The sequence below is a fragment of the Pleurodeles waltl genome, chromosome 1_1 (assembly GCF_031143425.1).
Source record: "Pleurodeles waltl isolate 20211129_DDA chromosome 1_1, aPleWal1.hap1.20221129, whole genome shotgun sequence".
Classification (NCBI taxonomy): domain Eukaryota; kingdom Metazoa; phylum Chordata; class Amphibia; order Caudata; family Salamandridae; genus Pleurodeles; species Pleurodeles waltl.
In genome coordinates this window covers 156,188,654-156,211,367 of record NC_090436.1, presented here as the reverse complement: position 1 = coordinate 156,211,367, position 22,714 = coordinate 156,188,654, and the positions used below count along the sequence as shown (strand labels likewise).

General features: G+C 39.8%; 1 protein-coding gene and 1 long non-coding RNA gene across 6 annotated transcripts in view; one reads left to right on the top strand and one right to left on the bottom strand.

Moving 5' to 3' along the window:
* LOC138279921 (uncharacterized) overlaps window positions 1-13,720 on the top strand; it is a 78,795-nt gene extending 65,075 nt beyond the window's left edge. For both annotated transcript variants that reach the window (XR_011200875.1, XR_011200877.1), the window contains exon 3: window positions 13,583-13,720. This is a non-coding gene — a long non-coding RNA (uncharacterized lncRNA). The remainder of the gene's footprint in view (window positions 1-13,582) is intronic.
* The window catches only part of DCC (DCC netrin 1 receptor), a 1,057,140-nt gene that overhangs the window by 24,822 nt on the left and 1,009,604 nt on the right, over window positions 1-22,714 (bottom strand). For all 4 annotated transcript variants that reach the window (XM_069219408.1, XM_069219414.1, XM_069219423.1 and 1 more), the window contains exons 23-27: window positions 18,878-19,040; window positions 16,576-16,802; window positions 14,829-14,945; window positions 11,619-11,774; window positions 9,066-9,278 (exon numbers count right to left, since the gene is read on the bottom strand). In XM_069219408.1, the coding sequence (XP_069075509.1) occupies window positions 9,066-9,278; window positions 11,619-11,774; window positions 14,829-14,945; window positions 16,576-16,802; window positions 18,878-19,040 (876 nt within the window). The remainder of the gene's footprint in view (window positions 1-9,065; window positions 9,279-11,618; window positions 11,775-14,828; window positions 14,946-16,575; window positions 16,803-18,877; window positions 19,041-22,714) is intronic.

Genomic DNA, 22,714 nt, shown 5'->3' with positions numbered 1-22,714 from the left:
GGTACTTTTGCCAGGTGGTAGTGAGGGAATCCGAGGAGGAGGTCATAGGGGGGCGCCAAAAAAGATTATCACACCCGGCGTCACCAGCGCTAAAGCCGGCTCTGTGTGAATGTACAGCACATAATCGTTCTTTAATGGCTTCTTCATATGCATGTAAAGAGTTATGTAGGAGTCTATAGCAATGTATTCATGTGCAAACACAAGCTCAAGTCTTTATGTATGCTATTAAAATAATACATTATGTGCCTGAATACCTGTATGTGTGCAAAACCAAACCTATATACAGCCCTGAATGCTATCACGGTGCATGTATAACATATCATAATAAATCATTATATGTGTGACAAATATAACTTTGTCCACATGGCGTCGATGAAATGTCAAAACATGACATTTAAAACATTCATGACAGTATGAAATTCATACGTGTTTTGGTAAATCTCTTGAGCAGTTATTGACATAACTTCCAGGTCGGCTTTGTAATTTTTAATGGTAAAAATAAATATATTTTCTATTTCTGCGACCATCCATCTTCCTGGCCTTGATTTGCAGTTGATAATATGAATTGCTATACTTTTGTAAATTACTGAATTATTTGATTGTTAATGTGCTGCTGAAAGTTTGTTTTTTTCAATAACATGGAATAAACACCTATTAATATATATCCCTGCAGAATGTGCTATTTTATGTGCAAAGAAAATGTAATTCCGGAAAGTTTGTAACACAGCTAAATAAGAAAAACAGGGGTTCGTAATGAACTAGTACTTGAGGATGAAGGTGACATCTGATTCCAGGGGACGGTGATGAAACAATGTGATACCACACTTCACGCTCTTATGTCGCTACACCTCAAGGCTCACTGTTTTTAAGAGTTCACCCTAAATAGCCCCATCTACATACAAGCCAATTATTATTCAAAGTATAATTTTATTACTGCAGTGGTTGCCTGTTGTTTTACGCTCTTCACCATCAAATAATTACCATAACCCAAGTGGATTGATGTCAGAACACAGTGTAACTGATTTAAATGTTCTTTGGCTCTTATGGTCTGGAACATCTGTTATTTACCCTTGTAACCATATGGCATATCTTTTCTCGTGAGCTGATAAAGGCCTCTGCTAGAGATCGTTGTTACATCTCTTCATTTGCTAATGTAACAACAGATGCATTTGTTACACGTGCTGTTGTTTTTCAAATCACTGCACGACATTTGAAGGTGTTATCTGTTCAGAGACCTACATACATATGTATGGTTATCACTGATGCATACAGTGGCCTGTGGTGCCTCTTACTTGCATAGGAGTGCAGACAACACCTTCGCAAATGCTCAGACTACTGTTCAGATTTACAAGGCGTCACACAGCGCGGTGCAGCAACCAAATTTGCTGTGATGTACTGCATGAGAGTGGGAGGACAGGAAAGAGCCATATCTACTAAGGTATAGGACTATCCTGCTTTCTCACTAGTGCTGGCTGCCTAGAGACATGCTAACAGTTTTCCACCCCACAGCAAAGTTGTCTGTCACATCTAGCATTGGTTTTGTAGTTGAGGGGTACCCTTCCAGGATAAAATACTATGCTTACGCTAACTTTTCTTACTTTGGACGCGTGCTGTACACCGCAGCACACATGCAGCGTGGGAAACGTTAGGAGACATACATTATTTCTCCTTTTTAACGTCTGCTTCAAAGTGGCATTATTTTTCAGCACAAAACCCTGTCTACTATTGTTATTAGACAATGCTTTGCATCACAAAGCATGGGTGGCTGCGTGGGAATACCCATGTACCAATCAATAAATGCCCCCTTCACACAGAGTAACACAAAGCATCACTTTTTATTGCTTTTTGTTACTTTGAGGCAATTTTCCACCTTCACTGATAGAAGCTGTCATAGGTAGAAAAGAGTAGCTTACCTTGATTGAATATCATGATCAGGTTTCACACAAACATCTCCGCTGTGATATGTTCTGGTTCAAAGTGGCAGATAATAAACTAATTGCAATGTTTGAAAATGTGGAGGTAAAGCAGTGAGGTAGCTATATCTTATTCAACATGTAAATATTGAGCATAAGGTCTGTATAAAACAAAAACTAGACATCCACAAGCTAAAGAGTATCTTTATTTCCTGTCCTGCTATATGCAAGGGTCTTTAGTATCCAAGACTCCAGCAGCTTGAATATGCTGCTACATGCATCCAAGAAACCTATGGATCCGAGTGGTTGTGTTACAATCCTTGGAAAGTCTGCTGTTAATATTTGTGGTCATGGGTACAAACCATACCACATTTCTCAGATGCAAAGAGCCATGCCTTTTAGTGGCCTTCTTATATTAAATCATCTTTAACAATTTCTGTCAACGTTTAAGAGAGTTTCACCCCCCATGAGATATGAAAATGGAGGAAATGATAAAGAGACGCATGGTTCATTTAAGTCAACTAGGGACCATCTGTGTTTACTGGGACTTACTGTAGTGCAGTCTGGGATTATGTGGATGCCATTCTATTGCACAAACTTTTAAAACAGTTTCCACTACAAGGTTTAGGTATAGCACAGATGCTATTATATTTGCGGTTCAACTATAAACATGTTTAGCTTTCATTGAGGATCACCTAAAATTGGAATCCTGTCCTTCACTAGATTTCTAGAAGGATGAAAGTGTTTGTCTGCATTGCCAAGAGGATACCGCAGACTGTGCTAACAGATCCTTGACACAAAACACAATAATTAAATAAAATGGTCAGAAAAGCATATGTTTCCTTCACTTCTGTTTTGCAGACTGGCATATTGTTTAACTACTTTTTTTATCTGAACCTAAATATATTTTGATAATGGGTACTGTTCGACGTTTCATCTATGGCGTGGTCTTCCTTAACCTTTTGTCTCTGTTTCCCAGGTTGTTGATGTGTGCTGGACTCTGTTTTTGCTGTTTTTGTTATTCTGGGCACTTTACCACTACTAAAGTGCAAGTGCTCCTTTACATAATGTGTATGTAATTGGTTTATCCATGATTGTCATATTTGATTTATTAGTAAGTCCCTAGTACGGTGCACTAGAGGTGCCAAGGGCCTGAAAATCAAATGCTACCAGTGGGCCTGCAGCACTGGTTGTGCCACCCACATAAATAGCTCTGTAGTCATGTCTCAGACCTGCCACTGCAGTGTCTGTGTGTGTTTTAACTGTAAATTCGACTTGGCAAGTGCACCTACTTGCCAGGCCTGAACCTTCCCTTTCTTACATGTAAGGCACCCCTAAGGTAGGCCCTATGTAGCCCCAAGGGCAGGGTGCAGTGTATGGTTAAGGTAGGATATATAATACTGTGTTTTATATGTCCTAACAGTGAAATATTGCTAAATTAGTTTTTCACTGTTGCAAGGCCTGTCCCTCTCATAGGTTAACATGGGGGCTACCTTTAAATCTGATTAAAGTGTAGATTTCCTTTGAGAGCGGATGGACATGTGGAGTTTGGGGACGCTGAGCTCACAATTTAAAAATACATCTTTTAGTAAAGTTGATTGTAAGATTGTGTGTTTAAAAATGCCACTTTTAGCAAGTGAGAATTTTCTTGCTTATACCATTTCTGTGACTCTGCCTGTTTGTGGATTCCCTGTCTGGGTCAGTTGGACAGTTGGGCTGGTTGCACCTCACACTAGACAGTGACACAAAGGGAGCTGGGCAGGGTGCATACCTCTGCCAACTAGAGATCGAATTTGATACATATATATATATATATATGTATATATATATATATATATATATATATATATATATTGTAATGGATGTTTGGTAAAGAAGGTAATTGCATGATAATAACTGCACTGTAAAGGCTTTTTCCCTAATCAAATAATAAGTACAATCCTTGTCAGGGAGAATGACAAGAATCATTAAATAATCCTGTACATAACCCTCTACTAGCTTGGCACAAAAACAGTCAGATTTAACATAGAGGAAATCTGTAAAGTATTTCTGTAGCACTCAACGGTATAAAGTATAAAATATGAGCAAATATTAACAAATAAAATTACACAAAAATGACAAAAATTCAATAAATAGAATTGGAGTCGCGACTCTTACAATTTTCAGGTAAAAATAGTATCAAAATGCACAGAGCACCACCCATGTTTATCTGGTCACGCTGGACCAGGTCAAATTCACAAGTTCAGGCAGGTCGGATATAGGAGCTAGGTTTGACCTGGTGGAGGTCATGAGGAACATGAGCCAGAGCTTTGTGTTGGTGGGAGCTGCGAGGAGATGTGGTCTATGTGAAGAGCAGGTTGCCATTGGGGCTTTACATTGTTGGGAGATGCAGGGGGCTGTTCACGGTTGTGAAGAGCCTAAAAGTTCTCGATTTTCACCTGAAACCCCATTTTTGCAGATTTAAAGTAGAACGCAAACACTCTGTTACCAGCCAAGGGACCAGGACCTAGTGAGGACCCTCTTAGGGGTCAGGACTGACTCTAGCAGAGGCCAGCAGCAAGACTCAAGTAGGTCCAGTTCCAAAGGCTCCAGAAGTGCCTCCGGAAGCTTGTAGTGTCCCTGTAGTTCAAACAGGAGGTCAGGCAACTGACCCTTGAAGTCACTTTTGGGGATCCTGGGCTCAAGGCAAGCAGTCCAAGTTTTCCTCTTTGAGGCAGCAGGGCAGACATTCTTCTGAATATTACACAGGCTCAGTAGTGTTCCGGTGAGAGGTTCTGAGTGTGCCTCTTCTATACCAAGTGCTAGCCTGTTTATGGGGGTCTCTAGGTTTGTCTAAATCTGAACTAGGTCTGGTCACATTTTCCCCTTTACCCTTTTTATGTTCCAGGCTGTCTACATTAACATAGAGCAGGACCAACATACAAAACTTAAGTACACATGTCTGACTTTTTTAATACCTTACACCTTGCCTTATGGGTTTCTAGGGCCTACCTTAGGGGTGTATTATAACTGTTAAAAAGAACGGCTTAGGTCTGGCAAAAAGGTTTATTTTGCCAGGTTGAAACAGCAGTTTAAAACTGCACTACATGCTGTCGTGCTGGTCTGAGACATGTTTTGCACTGTTACTTTAGTCGGTGGCACAATGAGTGCTGCAGCCCACTTGCAATTTTCAATTGCCAGGCCTTGATTACATATAGTATAATTTAATACTTAAATGTGCTAAAGGTGTGTAGACCAATTTTCCAGTGTTTGGAAAGGAGGGAGCACAAGCATGTTACAACTTGTATGCCAGGTTAAAGAAAGCAGAATCCTAATGCCAGCAAAAATAGAGCGGAGAAGGCAAAAATCTGCGAGAACATCACACCAAAGATGGTCATTTCTAACAATAAACAAATTGAGAAAACATTAATGAGTGAAAATACACCAAGATCATCGGAAGAGATTAAGGCTAACTGAAGACATGATTTTTTTTTAGTTTTTCAAGCCAAAATGTACCTAGAAAAAGTAAAGTGCCATTGAAAATAACATTTCATGGTTGACAAGGACCTATGGCCAATTTCTTTACCTTACTGTAATAATTATGGAGCAGCCCATTTGACGTTTTACATGGCAAATCCCTTCTGCAACCAGGCAGGCCAGTCTGCAGCTCCTTAGCCATCCCCTATTGTGAAGATCCCTCATTATTAGGGCCCAAACAGGTTCTCTTCGCCACTGCGACTGGAGCTTAGCTGTCTTGAAGGGTTCTGGGATTAAATAGGTGAAGACTTCCCTGGTATCTCCAGGTCAAAAGATGGATGGCTAAGGTTGTTCTCACAACTGTTTCTGTCCACTTTAATCCCCGCTAGGTGGTCAACAGTTAACACCTTCCAATCCTACTTGGGCTCAGAGGCAAGCCAACGGTTTCAGAACTATGGTAATTAACCCTATCGGACAATGATGTATATTTCTGATCTGGAGCTGAAATCCGCAGAAGAACGGATTTTAGGCCAGTTCTGTCTTAGGAAGCTTAGAGTACATTTTCACAAAGTTAGATTTCCACTTGAGTTATTGAAAATGTGATGTCACCATTAAATCAGATTTTTGCATATTCAGTAAGAAATACAGTTGAATGACTTTGATTTTTTCAGGCTAAGATCAGAAATAAATATCTTTATTACACCTAGGTCTGTCCTATAAAAATGTAGCTGGATCTCATTGCTGAAAAAAACATTTAGGCCTTCAATCACTGTGAGCATTCACTTTTTAATTATAGAATTATTCAATACTCAGGCACTCTGCCTTGTGGACTTACAAGGCACAACCTACTGGGTACTTATTAACATGTGTTACCGGAATGCTCTTAAAATACAGTCCAACCAGAGTACAGTGATGATCCTGGCTGTCATACATTTTTGTAAAAGAATTATCCTGTTTCCATAAAGAACATTTCATTATATATGATGAATGCTGCCCTTCAAAATGAGTTAATGCTTGAAGAGATCTCCTGCTCTTGATATTGCAGAAGATGCCTTGCAACTCATTGCATAAGACCATTGTGTTGGTTCTTCGCCAAAAACATGACACAGAGGTTATTTATGCTGAGAGCGACACTGCAAACTAAATCTGTCTGAGGAAGAGGTAAACCTTGCACTTTAGGAACCATAACCTGTATTTTCTCTGGACTTGCTAAACAATTGAAATATGTGCACTCTCTGCTTGATTACAATAAAATAATTATCCCAGTCATGTAAGGAAACACCAAAATACTGATTTGCCAAATATTCCAGAAAACACAGGGGCTTATAAGGGTGTGAGGTGTAAACTGGTGATACAAAGTGACAACTACTATTTCATAGGTTTCATTCTCTTTCCTCTTAGACATTCAGCACAAGAGAAATACTCCCCCATATGCACATTTACTTAAAGTGCACCTGATCCTTTCAATAGCTAAAAGGATTTGACTTTGGTGTGGGAGAAAATTTCCTTTGCTGGTCCCTTTGTAGAATTTATGCCAGATCTATAATGCAGTAAGCTTGACACTCCATCAAGCATTTTCAATTTAACCTGAAAGGGGACCAAGTGAAATCATCTGAATGTCGCTCTCTCTCATTTGAAAGCCTGCTGACAGCAGCTGCAGCAGTGAGTGGTCTTTTGGAATCAGTAATCAGTAATATCTGTCAGATATTCAGTGGGGAAGGACCGTGTAACAATTCTGTAGCTGCAAACAAATGCAGGGTTTGCGGTGATTGTTTGTCTCTGATACAGGCAGGAGTTATGGCAGAGAACATCTATCACAATGTATTTATGTGAAAACCTTGTGCAGTGAGACCTTGGGGAAAAGCAAAAGAGAGATATGGAAAAATAATCTCAACAAAAGTGCTGAAACATGGAAAGAAATTGGAAAAGAGGAACTTTGTGAAATACTGTCAAAAGTGACCCCAAAGGAATGCTTACTATACAATCCAATAAAATCTTACTTCACTTACGTAAACATATAGACTTTCCTTTAAGCTGTTAGTTCAGACAGGTCTAAGCATCTTGAGCAAGAAAACAGACTACCCAGGACTTTATTTACAATTATGTTAACATAGAATCATCTGAAAAACAGCAGTGATATAATTCCATTCACAAGTGCAATTTCCAGGAGAGAAATCCCTGCAAAAGGAATATCAGTGCCCTGAGGTAGCATGGTGCTTTTCCACAGTAGGGTTAAGTTCTATTATAGCATCCCCTGTCAGAGGAGCAATTCTGACTGCCTTGTTGTAGTTTGGTGATTGCAATTTCTTCAGTGGTGAATTCTTCCATATAATTTACACTCAAAGAGTGTATAGATTACCACTTCTTTTCTGAGGTTTGCAATTTACCACCTCTACTCTGAATGAATCACCATTTCTCTGGTTTTATGCAAACTAACGTCACACCTGCTCTGCATATAAGTCTAGAGGAGAGTTTTAATATCAGATAGGCATGATGTGTGTAGAGCAAGCTATTCATTTTTTTCTAAAGAAATGAGCTCAAAATTTAGCCATTTGAGAGAAAGTATAGAGCACGAAGTTCCATTGATCTTTATAGTACTCTGGAAATAAAGCTAAACATATCATAACCAGGCCTTAGCATAATGTGAATCTGTTTCATGACTCAATGTTTCTTGGAAAATGTCAACCATGTTCACAGTTTTTTGTTTCAGTTTTCGTTAGAAATATGCAAAAATGAAATGTCACCAGTAAAGCTGTGTTAAATTATAAACTTTTGGATTTTTGCTTGGTTTAAACTTCACTCAACCACACCTAAGGTAGAATTTGTCAGCTGAAAACTTGTGCGAGAACTTTCCATCAAAATCATTTTGTGGAAGAGTTGTCATCCTAAAAGTAGATATGCAAGGGAATTATTTTTTCAACATACAACTATCTTTCGCAGGATTTCGCAGTCTTCTTGTTTTAAGCGTTGCCAAGCTACTAAAGGTTACAACTTTGAAAAATATTTTGAACTAATTCAGGTACTCAGATTATGCAACAGGGGACAATGTAAATTACTCAGTTTTGAATTTAGCAATGACTAATTAGCAGTTACTTTATTTTGTAAACTACTAAGGATGTCCTTGAGGAGTTAGGGAGGTCTTGCTGCTTTTGTCAATATCAGCAGATGTGGAGTTATGAATAGTAATTCTATACTTACCTCTGTATATGTACTTTTGTGATGTTTTGGTAGTCAACATTTTGGTCACAATATCTGACACACAATCCTCTTGTTTAAAAAAATATATATTCTATTCAATGAGCAATTGACATTTCTGTAAATATCTAAGCATGCACCTTACTCTTGCTAGATACCCTATGGCTGGTAATTGAGCAAACTATCTCTCTTTTTGCATTTGTGGCACAACACTCATGGTCTTTGTGATTAATAGGCTACTTAGTAATACACTCAACACATGAAGTCTGAACAATGGACACCACAATTCTTTTCCTGTTTGCTAAGGATTTGTTGACTGGAATGTGACAAATTAAACAAAAACAGTCAGTAATGCTTGACGAGAATTATTGTGAATAAGTTTGTTCTTTGTCGTTATTAAAGAATCTAAAAAAACTAATAAATATCATTTGAATTATGCATTGAACAGAGTAGTGGTATTGAGGTATATATTGTAATCTAATTAAATATGTACAATGTTACCTGTTTGAGATAAAAGTGGGGTGTAAGGGACTTTAGGTTCTATTGCATTCATTGGTGGAGGTAGTAAAGGGTTTGCAAAGCTGCGGAGAGGATGCGTTGGCCGGACGCAGGCAGTGGGGATGGTTCTGCTGGGTGCATCCTCATTGTTTGAATGTTCCAGCTGTGCTTGTGGTAACATTGATGACTGTTGTGTGGATGGGCCTTCACTAATTGCTGCAAAGAAATATACAAATTAAATATGAGTTTTAAGGCCTCAGTCCATAAATATCTGTCTTATACCAGTGACTTAAAATTCAGAATTGGCATGTTTGCATGAATCGTTCCCAATTGGTATTGGTGGAAATTACAAATCCATATAGTTACTACAGACACACAGCTGGTTAGCAGAGATGATGACGCTTGCAATGATGGGCATTTACATTATGAAACCAAATTTAATGGAGCATGGAGTGGCAGATGGACTAAGTGCATGACTTACAAGCTGTGAGATGGACTATGAACTAATGATATACATTGATACTACTGGAAAGAGATCAACATGTGCTGTGTTTAATTTCGTGAAATGCCTTATAGCTCAGACAGAGAGAAACTATGTATCTTTAAATTTTCAGGGTCATGATTAGCTATTTATTAAACAGATATTTTTAATATTATAGTGCTGAGCGTGATTTAATATTGCGATATTCGGATCATGACAGCTCAAAGATAAATTACATCTTCCATTTCAATTTTTTTAAAGTAATACTTGTCTTAAAGAAAGAGAACACATATGTAGTGTAAAGAAATATGGGTGGCTAAGTACAAATCATAGTGGATTTTGATTTTGAAGCATGATTTAGGATTCTGAAATACACATCTTGAAAAATACTTGTGATATTCAAGTTCATCAAAATATAACAAGCAATTACAATCCTTACTCTAATATTATTCAACTCAAAGATTTATTGCACACAATGCACAATAAAAGCTATATTGTTATCATGTATTTAAATGTACATTTTATTGGATATCACTTTTGCATACATCTTCGCCTCCTTCCATGTAATTAATCATGCTTAGTCCTATATGGACATCTACTTAGTACAATCCACAGGTCTGTGTCCCACCAAATAAAATTAACTGTCTTGGAATGTCTCAATGTATGCCTGTACTTTATCTAGGTGCTGAAGGCTGATCCTGCACAATGTTAACAGTGAGCATTGAGGCGGGTCCAATCAAGAGGCCCGAATAAACAAGGAAAGACCCCAACAGTAGCAACTGAACCAGAGTTGTACAGTCTAGCTCAGGCCCTCCTGATTGAGTCTACAATAACATGTACTGGCAGTGTCTGTGGTGGGGTGGGGCCTTAAGGGTCGACAGGAATCACTTTGACTTTTCTTATGACTTTGTCTGTGTGCAATTGTTGGCTCCTCATGCGTTTTAGCACAATTTCCATTCCCAGAGGAAGGGGCAATAGTTAAAACACTACTATACAATTGAGGGAAATTACTATGATTCGCTACTTATTACAAAAGTATGTCAAAGACAATCAAACCAATACAAAAAGAGATTTATGCTTGTTTGTGCTCTCTTTGTTGGACCCCCAAGTACCATGGTTATTAATAAACAGTGTATTTGTACCCCATTAACATAAAAGTGTGCGGGAAGCACATCATTAGTAATAGTTATAGAATAGTCTGCTTTGCTGAATGTAACAGTGCCCTTGATTTCTGCTGCATTGTTCAGGGTATATTTTGTTGTGCTAAAAAACTATGAAAATGAAATGGGGAGCCATTTCCCCACTTTCCATATGTATCATAAGAAGGCCTCAAGATCACAGTGGTTGTGCCCCGCCCCAACCACCCCCAAGCAAGCACTCCTCAATGAAAAGTGGACTAGAGCTGGACACTACAGAAACAAAGTAAAAGCTGTGGTTCTTTATTACGAAATTGCTTTGAGACAGCGAGTGCTCCCTTTCCTCTTGTCATCCCTCCATCCCTAGCCCTACCAAGGCTCTTGATTACCATTTTAATCACTGTTGCAATAATATTGCAACTTATGAGTTACGTATGTGTGTGAAGAATGTCATGACCTAGGGGAGGATAATCTGAAACTTTCAAGACTCACTGTGGTGAAATTAAACCCTTATAACTCTACAGGGCTACAATATAAAAGAGCCAGTATTAAGGACAATATAAAAAGCAGTAAAACCAAGAAGGGCATAGAAAGTGTGCAAAAGGGAAGTCATGACCTTGGATATGCCTGAAGGCATGCATATTGAAAGCTTGGGTTAGAGGAATGGTACAATAGTGTAATAAATAAGAAGTATGGATCAACAGATTTAGAAAAAGTAGAGCGTGAAAAGAGAAGATTCATCTATTTCAGTGTGTTTAATTTAATCCCCAACTTTCTTTTGGGATTGTCTGATTGGTCCAATACACCCACTTGACAATTAGATATTCTTTTACAACAATCACTTTACTTGCTACACTAATTTAAGGTTTCACAATGTGCATTGAAATAAAGTGGGCTCCTCAACATATAGACATAAACCAAGTAAACAAAGTCACTTACTTCGACCTGCTGCAAATCCCCTTTCTACAGACAGAGTTGGGAATGGCACAGGACGCAGTGTAAACTGTGGATGTGGGTAGACACACGTTGGGGACGGAAGGATTCCTGGGTACTGGGCACTTTCCAGAGTTGGCACTGGAATTGCACTGACTACGGCTGGAGGAACAAAATACAATATTAAGCATATTTAGTAGAAATGTAACTATCATTCATATGATTATTTAATTATTGTCTTTGCTCCTCGTTCGGCATATTATTAACTATAACTGGTAGGATAAGAGGAGTTGCTCAGGAAAGCCACTGATTCTCTGTATATTTAGTGGATTTTTTCTGATTTGTGCAGTAATTTATAAACAGTTAATTGCATTTCATGCTAGATAATAATTAAATTATGACACATGTAGCGTTAAATGGGGAAACTCATGTGACAACAGATTTTCTCCATGTTTTTCTCACATAAAGGCTACAAATTTAGCACTGGCTGCATGTTGGTACTAATTCAACAAAACACAGCAATAACTTGGGTCTGTCCCACAGTATTCCAAGAAGAACCTGGCCTTGAGGATAGTGACCTGTATCTGTTGCTCTAGAAATAGGTGCCTGTTTAGGATAAAGCCTCACTGTGGGACCAAGTACGCACCCTTGCGACATAAAGATGCCAGTGAGAAAGGTCTACAGTCTTCCATTTAACCATGAGTAAACTAAATCCTAATGGGGCTAAATTACAGGCATGAATTCAGAATGCAAATGAGAGAGTGTGTGATTTCAATTTTTTCATTCATTACTTCATCCAACACCAGCGAGAAGAAAATCTTCATTAAATTATCTATGACTCTTTTTGGACGAAAGTTCCCTGGACAGGTTTAGGAGTAGTTTTTTTATGGATAGGTATGATGTCAGCCAGTTATCACAAAATATTTTGACTTGATGTATTCCTAGTGATTATGTTATTTGTGTTCACTCTAATAGCCTGAACTTTTGCGATGCATGAATCTGATTATAGTGATAGAGCGCCTAGTATAACAATACAATCATTATGGGGGTCATTCCGACTCCCGCCGGCGGCGGTAACCGCCCACCCGGCGGAAGCCGCCGAATGACCGCACCGCGGTCAAATGACTGCGGCGGCCATTCTGGCTTTCCCGCTGGGCTGGCGGGCGACCGCCAGAAGGCCGCCCGCCAGCCCAGCGGGAAAGCGCCTTCAACGAGGAAGCCGGCTCCGAATGGAGCCGGCGGAGTTGAAGGCGTGCGACGGGTGCAGTGGCACCCGTCGCGATTTTCAGTGTCTGCTTGGCAGACACTGAAAATCAATGTGGGGCCCTGTTAGGGGGCCCCTGCAGTGCCCATGCCGTTGGCATGGGCACTGCAGGGGCCCCCAGGGGCCCCACAACACCCGTTACCGCCATCCTGTTCCTGGCGGTGAAAACCGCCAGGAACAGGATGGCGGTAAGGGGGTCGGAATCCCCATGGCGGCGCTGCAAGCAGCGCCGCCGTGGAGGATTCCCTGGGGCAGCGGGAAACTGGAGGGACACCGCCGGTTTCCCGTTTCTGACCGCGGCTGTACCGCTGCGGTCAGAATGCCCATGGAAGCACCGCCAGCCTGATGGCGGTGCTTCCGCGGTCCCCGGCCCTGGCGGTCATGGACCGCCAGGGTCGGAATGACCCCCTATATTATTAACCTGTTTGTTTCCTTCCTTTTTTTCTCTTTCTTGCTTTTGACATTTGTCATGGTCATAAGTATTATTTTTCAAGACGCAAATGTTCAATGGTAATAAGTAAATAAATACAGAGTGTTATAGCTTTGTTTCCTGACCATGTAACCTGTGTAAAGGCTTACTGTAATGGTAGATTAACCTTACAAACTGTTCATTTATAAATAGGCCCTGTCAGAACAGCATATGGGGGCAGATGAGAGATCATCTCAAATTTGTATTATACTTACCTTGACTGTTTTTATCCTATAGACAACAAATGATGAGAAGAAATCAGCATGTTTCTCACGACTCTGAAGAATAATTGAATGTATCATATTTTATTATTTGTTAAACCTTCCCTTCTTAGTGGAACTGTCCTAGTCACATGAAGACATCATGCTCAAAATGGACAGAGCTGAAGATTATCCACCCATGTTTCATACTTTGTTGCAGTATACAATGTGTGTTTTCAGACTAGATAGAGAGATCCAACCTATTTTCTTAGATCTTTTTCTTGAGAGTTGAGCAGACACAGCCTGGCGGTGAAACTCTGAGAGCATTCTAACTTTGACACATTTTGTTCTATTCTCTTCCCTGATGTGTCTTGGATTCATTCAAAGACTAGCGTTATTCCACCCAAACATATTGCTGAGAGGCTCTACTGAAACTCTCAGTCTCTTTCCTATGAGCTACTCTATTACAAAGCTATATGCTCTCACATCGGACGTGAGAGCTCTTTTTGTGTTTTACTGACCTTTAATTTCCCTGAAACCAGATTAGATTAGGGTCTAGATATTCATGAGACACGCTATATGCTTTGCTCTGTCATTTTATTGAGAATAATGATCTGCCAATAAAGATATTGATGAATTAATGTTTTAATAAAATCTTGAAATAGCACCCTAACTCTCATTATTGACTCTAATCGAACCAAATTGAATGTTCTTATTTTGTGAAGGGGCATTTCTTAATCCCATTTACAATCTCCCTCAAAGTCCTTGCCTCTAGGGCTCACTAGAGGTGCAGATCCTCATATTTCTGAAGGCTCCCAATAGTCCTCAGGGGCTGTACTACATAAATAGCAGTGGCAATAGCATAGCAGTCACATCACTCAGGATCATGTCACATAATAAATCCTTACCTCTTCAATCCTTTCTTTCTCTTAGCCTCCTCCAAAATACAGTAAATATGCACATTGCAATAATATGTTGGGAAATAATCTGTTTCAATGCACCATCATTTTCCTGTGTTTTTCCAACACTTTTCATCAATTTCCAAAAGGCACTTTTCACTGTAATACATCTTTGAATGTAGCCAACTTAGTAACATTAGCTCTTCATCTGTATTTGATACTAGGAATTCTCAGGTCACAAAAAGGGTTCATGCCTCGTCAGGTATACTAAGTATCATAAAGTACCACACCTTAGAACAGCTCTATAATTGACCACATACTGTCCTTTTGTTACCATACCTTGGTCCTAAATTATTGGAAGTACGATAGAAAGGTGATACTCACAGGGATTGTTTGGCTGAGAGTCCATTGGAATCATCAGCTTGGCACGTGTTGCTCTGCGGGCTGCAAGCGAGCGCTCTAATGTAGACATACTGCTTCCAACTTCCTCTGTATCAGGCCCTAGGGAAAATACAATCAATTGATTCATAATTTATTGCTGTATTCAAAATTACAGTGTGCATTAAGCCTTGACACAAATGTTGGATCGGACCACAAAGCTCTGGAGAACTACAATGTTTTACATGCTCACTGACCAGGCAACATTAAACAATAACTGTAACCAATGAGCAAATTTACAGCCCAAGAATGAGGTCAGAATTGTCTGTTCATATACAAAAATAAGCAATGTTGTAATGTCCAGCTATTTGTAGCAAAACTATTGACCACACAAAGCAAATGCCTGTTTCCTTTTGTAAAATCTTTCTGAAGCATATACACGCCAAGAATTTTGATACATTAAATATATTATTACAACTACAAACTTTCCTAATAGGCTAGGAATAATTGCTTAACAGCTGGTGTTTAGTTGATCTTTTGAAATTATCCTTAGCCATTAACTCATGGTAATGTTTTTGATCAATTTGATTAGGCAGTACATTTTAAAAACAAAGCTAAAATGCTTAATAAAAATGCAATATGGCTTGATGATGAAAAACAAATAATACTTTTAAAAGACTGAGAGCCTGGTTTAGATTTCGACGGATAAGTTACTGCATTCGAACGGTAACAAATATCCTATCCACAGAAATATCAATCCTAATATTTCCTATAGGATTTATATTCCAATAGTGAGATATCCGTCACCATTGTGATCGAGTAACCTGTCCTCCAAAATCTAAACCTGTGCCTTATCATGAGTCGGTCAGCAATGGTAAACCCACTGACAATTAGCACCTTTCCTGACTACCTAACTCACAGTTTCTGAACATCATGTACAATCTTAGTTTCAAATGGTGAAGCCTCAGCTGCCTGCCCAAGGGAAAGCATCCACTGGTGGGGAATCCACCAGAGAACCGGAATGGCATCCAAAGGATGCTTTGTTTGTTGGCCGATATTAAACTTTTGCTGATTGCACTTTTGCCATCTTGACAGAAGCACATTGGGCAAAAGGTCCCCACAGGCATTGCCAGGAACTCCAAATCTGGAAGGTACTGCCCATCCATGCTTACAGTTTAAGCCTCTACCACCCCAGCAGATTGGCTGCCTGAATAAAAAACTTTAAATGAGTTTTTAAAAAACAAAAAACACCTCAAAATCAATAGAAAAGTAATCCTTCTTCCTGTATAATATACCCTTTGAAACTTTTTATCACATATCATTACACATGTGAAATGAATGACCATCATTCATAATGTTGGCTATTACTAATTACCATGAAGCTACTGAAAGAAGAACAGTGTCTTCACACCCACACATTAAAAATCGAAACACATTAAAAAGCAATATTTATTCTCTTCATGGTTTAAAAAGTATACTGGTCAATTTTGCCTAACCAACATATAATTTATTTGACTCAAAAAAGTATACTTTTGGTAATCCAGAACCTCTACAGAAGAGATAATACAACTGTAGGTACAAAATGTTTCCACAAACAATTCTGCCACTGTATATCAACCTTTCACTTTCATCTCAACATCAGTTCATGCATACTAAGAAACAGCGTCCCAGTATTCTTTACATTTTACAGACGTGTTAAAAATGAAGCATAGATGAGGTAATATTTCTGTTAAGCAGACAGTTTAAGATTTACCTGAATGTGAAGTATTTTTGCTGCTGAGCTGAGATTCTGACTGGCTGTGACTCACTGGAGTAAGATCTTTACAGCTTTGTCTTGGGGAGTCCCTTCCAGAGGGATCAGAGCCTGATGGTTTCTCAATGTTCTTCATCTCCATCTCTTCATGATGAATCCAGAGGTCTGGAGGTCTAAGGTCCTTCTGGCTCCCTTTTCTTTTGCCAGCACTATGTGTTGCACGTTTTCTGAGAAAAGAGTATTGACTTTATGCTTTCGTTTTGAGGAAAAAAAGATTTAACCATACATTACCATCAACACACTAAGAAATATCAAAACTGAAGAAATTCCAATCATTTTCTAATGCCCCTGCCTCTCGAACACAGGAGTACTCCTGCTTTATGATTATTAGAAGGAGTATGTCTGTATACCTAGACGAGGATTGTATTACTAAATAATGATCCCCAGAATACTGTAATACAAGAATAGTTAAGGACAGAATATCAAGGGACCAAATAATGATAAGTTAGTACACATAAGGAACTATTGATTTAATATTCATAATTCAACATTTACGTACCTTGAACATATATGTTCTGCATAAGTACATATATTTGGATTTAGGTAGAGAAAATCGAGACTAAATTACCTTTCATTTTTATTATTTATATTTTACCCTGAATATTGTGCCCCACCAATAGTCTGGGGTCAATATTCAGGGTTACCATCCTGGATAAGTCATACTGTGGCAATATTTCCATGTCTCTATGTTGGTATCATAGAGGCATCACTTTTCTCCAATGAGCATGCATTTCTTCTTAGACTGCTAAGGACAGCATGGGGAGTATGAACGTTTTATGCAGGTTCGCAAAGGAGTTGAATTTTGCAGATGTTCTTGGCAAATGCCAGGAATTTTTCTCTAGTGCAGGTGGATATATTCAAGACTGAATCGGGAATGCCAGATCTTCACTGGTTTATTTTGTGAGCAGGAGAGAATGTTGTGGCTACTTTTGGGATGAGAATACAAGGGAATTAACTCACTGAAATATTTATAAACTATAGAAAATAACTATGGGTATAATTAAAGCGTACATGGCAAGCAAAAAAAAAGGCGACAGACCCTTTGGGTAATCCTTTACTTGCAGTACTTGTACGTGGCCTAGGTTACTCATTCTGAAATTGCCTGGAATACTGATGGAGAAAAACTGTAGAATTCTGAGATTTGTCCACGAGGAAATGGGGAATTTCCACAGAAAAAACTAAAGTTACTGTGCCAGATTTTATCCATAGTTCTTCATTTTTCACCTAATTCCCACTCGAAAATTTCACTGTATTTTAAGTGGTGGAATCATGCGAGGGGATGTCTAGGAATGCGGTACTATCTAATTTCTGATCATTCTGATTTAACCAGTAAGAGCCAAGGGCCAGATGTAGCAAATTCCGATTTTGCGATTTGGAAATTGCGAGTCGGTGCGACTCGCAATTTCCGAATCGGAAAATCAGATGCAGAACGGTGTCTCAGACACCGTCTGTGAATCTCAATGGGGTCGCAAAGACCCACCTCATTAATATTAATGAGGTGGGTCGCATTTTGCAACCCCATTGAGATTCCCTGCACTCACAGGGATGGTGGCCATCCGGAGACAGCAGACCTCAATGTCTGTGACTGCTTTTAAAATAAAGCAGTTTTATTTTTTTTGTATTGCAGCCCGTTTTCCTTAAAGGAAAACAAGTTGCAATACAAAAAAATTACGAAACCTTTTGCGAATGGGTTACCACCAGTGTGACACTGGTGGTAACTGCGAATTGCTTTGCGACCGCGTTCGCGGTCACAAAGCAATTCTGCATCGCTGTGCGAGTCGCAAATAGGAAGGGGAGACCCCTTCCTATTTGCGAGTCGCATTCCCATTTTGCGAGTCGGTACCGACTCGCACAATGGGAATGTGCATCGCGATGCGCATTTTGCATGGCACAAACTGCGATTTTCGCAGTTTGCGCCATGCAAAACGCTTACTACATCTGGCCCCAAATGAGGATCACTATAAGGTTCAGAATCTGGACTTTAGTAAGGCAATATGGACTGATTTAGCTTGGTGTATATGGCATTTTCTGCTTTTTTAAAAGCTCTCTATGATAATGTTACATTCGATTGCAGAAGCTTTCCTCAGATAATATGTCTTGTGCATACACAGTAGCCCCAGACGACCTTCCAGCTCCTCAGCGCTATTGACTGCTTCAGGATTGCACTTTCTGCCAAACACTGGTAGTTGTTAGGGTATGGAACATTTTTCACTTATTGACTCGTTGAATCAAAGGAACTTACTTTCTCTGTTGTGCTGAGGAGCGCCTCGTGCATATCACCGCCACAATTACCACGACCACCACAGTGATGGCACCTACAGTGACCACGATGATCACCAGCAGGTTGCTGTTTTTCTGAGGGGTCACACTACCATGAGGAGGTCGAATCTGACCAATTGGAGACTCTGAAAAGAAAAGCAAAGGAATGTTTGCAGAGACACCGCATCATTTAATAATACATGTCACAGTACTTAAAACTATCATTCTGCAGATATACATGCTGCAAGCTTGACATGATCTTGAATTGTCAGTTGCACAATAAATAGTATTAATACAAAATATAATGAATACGTCCCTGTAGATACTTTATAATATGCTCTTGAAAGGCGATCCTATATCTGGAAGCTTTTCTTATGGAAATCTGAATAGCGATTTATGTGTTATACAGGATTCTCTATGCTAAAATGTGCAATGAGCAGTGCTTAATTTGTGCCGGCGGTTTCCGGTGCTTGGCACCAGCACTTATTTGTTAGAACTGGCACTTATGACATTCTGTTACATGACAGCAATGATTGAGTAATTTAGAGATGATCAAAACAGCAGTTGTTCGTTAATTCACTGAACATTAAATACGACAAATGCTCGCCTTCCAAGCCATTTTTATAGCTTTAGGGGCTGAATTATCACACTTATCAGAGGTGATGGTTAGTAGTTGTGTAAGTACTGTCACTAACATGGACAATGGGAGTTGCAGTCTGCAAATGCTTCATGACAAGGGCTCTGGCACTTATATATTTTACAAATTAAGCACTGGCAATGCGAAGTCACTAGCATATTTATTAATGGATTACAAAACTGATGACAATTATTCACATACCTCGCAATCTCTCCAGGCGCTGTGATTCCCAAAAACATGTTAGCATGTATAGTGTATTTAAAGACGTGCCTGTGTTGAATAGCACTGTCTCTTAGAAGTATGTAATTCTCACAGATACCATGACAATGACAAAGAGATTTCCTCTCATGCATGATAATCAAGCAAGTTGGTTACTCCATTTTGGGACTTATCTAAAATCTTCTCCATTATGTCCATTTTTTTTTTAAATGCCCGAAAGTTACACCTTTTGGTTTCCTTCGACATATGGAGTACATTCCACTTTTTAGGAATTTGCAGAGGATTCCAGGAGTACTCCTGGGCAGCTGTGATAGCTGCAGTTTCTTTGAAATAGCGCTGGATTTTTTGTGAATTCCAAGATCTTCCAGATCTTAAGCTATAAAATGGGGAGGGGTTCAGGTGAACAGTGTTACAGGTTGAAAATGTTGTTTGCAAGTGAAGGGTTGGTTAGCCAGGGTAAATGGGACATAACCTGCCACAATTTAGTGAGTACAGAGAGTAGTTAAGGTGATACGAAAAGAGAGAACCGTTTGTGTTAAATAGAATCTGAAGTTGTGAGTTAGGCAGTCAGTGACTCTTTACTACACAAGAGGCAAATGGTCACAAGAGCAGGGGTCACAACAGTAGGGGGTGAATTTCCGAGACAAGAGAAAGAGAAAAACAAAAAATTCACAAGGGTGTCTACAGCAAATGGAAATTGGAGAATTTGAACATGCAGTTAATGCCTTTCGGAGAGAATGTTAACGACCCTCATCTGTGAATTGTAGTGGAGAGGACCAAAACCAGTGGACGATTACCATTAAAATTAAATAACACCATAAGGATGAGCACCAACATTGTGAATAATGTCTAATGAATAGGCTTGATACCATACAGTTGGGAGCACAATTTTATCATGGGTATTTTTCAGTTTGTGTACTCACTGCCAGGGCCAAGGATGTTACATATAAAGTAGCCAATTGATTCACAAACTAGAACCATATCTATAGCACACACCACCCACCTGGGTCTCCTGGCACTCGCCTTAATGAGCTGCCTAAACAAACAGGCTAATCTTCAGCTTTTTACTGAAGCCAGGTAGAGACAATAGCACCCTGATGCATTCCACGTCAAAGGGGCCTTTAATAAGATGGACCAGCCATGGCATTATCGCGGCAAAAAGGGGGTCTGTTAGACTGGCCTTCTTTGAGCTCTGAAGTTCTCAAGGGGATACGAGGCTTTAGCCTGTGTGTCAACCAACATGGAGATCGCTGGTTCAAACTTTAATTGCAAAACAAGCTAATTTGAACCAGATGCACCACAATGCAAGGAATTTCCAGTCTCGGCCTTCTGGAGCTGTGCAGTAATCGAGGGGCCTGCACATAAGCTATTTTAGTAATTGAGCTGAGTGGTAATGAAGGTCTGACCCCTATGATTTGCGTTTTTCCGATAGTAGCTGCTGTAAGGGATTTTTTTCGTTTTAGAAGAAAAGAACAACTTCTCACTTTTAGGGTGATCTACCAGGAATCACCAGCATTAAAAAGAAAGCCTAGCTTTTTTTTATCCCTCTTCTGGTTGAAAGGTGTGATCGAGCATTTTGAAAGTGCTTATGATGATAGTGCCTGAGGTAAGTGGGTGCTAGTCTAACTGGGTACATTATAAACCTTAAGTGTCATATTCGATGCACCAAACATGTGAGCTACCACATCAGTATGCCACATGCCCCATCCAGCACAAAGTGACCATGACAGATAGGTACAAAATTGTTAAACCTGACAGCTTTAGGGTGGTCATCCCCCAACTTTTTGCCTGCCTCCCTCCACTTTTCTGACCCTGTTTTTGCTGGGTTTAGAACTTGCACACTTTACCACTGCTAACCAGTGCTAAAGTGCATATGCTCTCTCTCTCTTAAACATGGTAACATTGATTCATACCTGCATATTTGATTTACTTGTAAGTACCTAGTAAAGTGCACTACATGTGCCCAGGGCCTGTACATTGAATGCTACTTGTGGGACTGCAGCACTGGTTGTGTCACCCACATAGGTAGTCCCTTAACCATGTCTCATGCCTGCCATTGCAAGGCCTGTGTGTGCAGTTTCACTGCCACTTCGACTTGGCATTTAAAAGAATTTGCCAAGCCTTGAGCTCTCCCTTTTCTAAATATAAGTCACCCCTTAGGGCAGGGTGCTACGTAGTTAGAAGCCAGGACATGTACATGTGTGGTTTATATGCCCTGTGTTAGAAATGGGGCCTTTGGTTGGCAGTCAGGTTACTCCATGTCCAAGCAGGGACCCTCACTCTAGTCAGGGTAAGTCACACACAATCCAAATTATCCTGTGCCCAAACTCTGGTAGCTTGGCACTGAGGAGTCAGGCTTAACTTAGAAGGCAATGTGTAAAGTATTTGTACAATAAATCATACAATAACACAGTACAGCACCCCAAAAATACACCACACAGTGTTTAGAAAAATATATAATATTTATCTGGATATTTGCAGGTCAAAACAATATTTATCTGGATATTTTCAGGTCAAAACAATCAAAGATGCAATAAATAAATGTAGAGATATCACTGAGAAGTGATATAAAGTGTCTTAAGTCTTTTAAAACCAAACAAAGTCTCTTTCAAGTACAACGCACCTGGTTCGCGTGAAAAATCTCTGCAACGGGCCACAGTGGAGGAGAAGCGTGGAAAAAAAGGGGTGTGCATCAATTTCTCAGGACACACACGGTGATGCGTCGTTTAATTTCCGCGCAGGGATGGCTGTGCGTCGATTTCCAGCGCTTGGTCGTAGATACTCTTCGGGTTGCGGGGTTTTCAGACTCCCCGTGGTCTGTGCGTGGAATCCAGGGCTTGTGGAGCGAAGTGACAAGCACTGCGTCGTTCCAGTGGGCATTGTGTGGAAGTTTCTTCTGCACGGTAGGCGCTGTGTCAATTTCCCCTCTGGAAGTCAGGCTCCGTCGTCCCAGGTCAGCTGTGT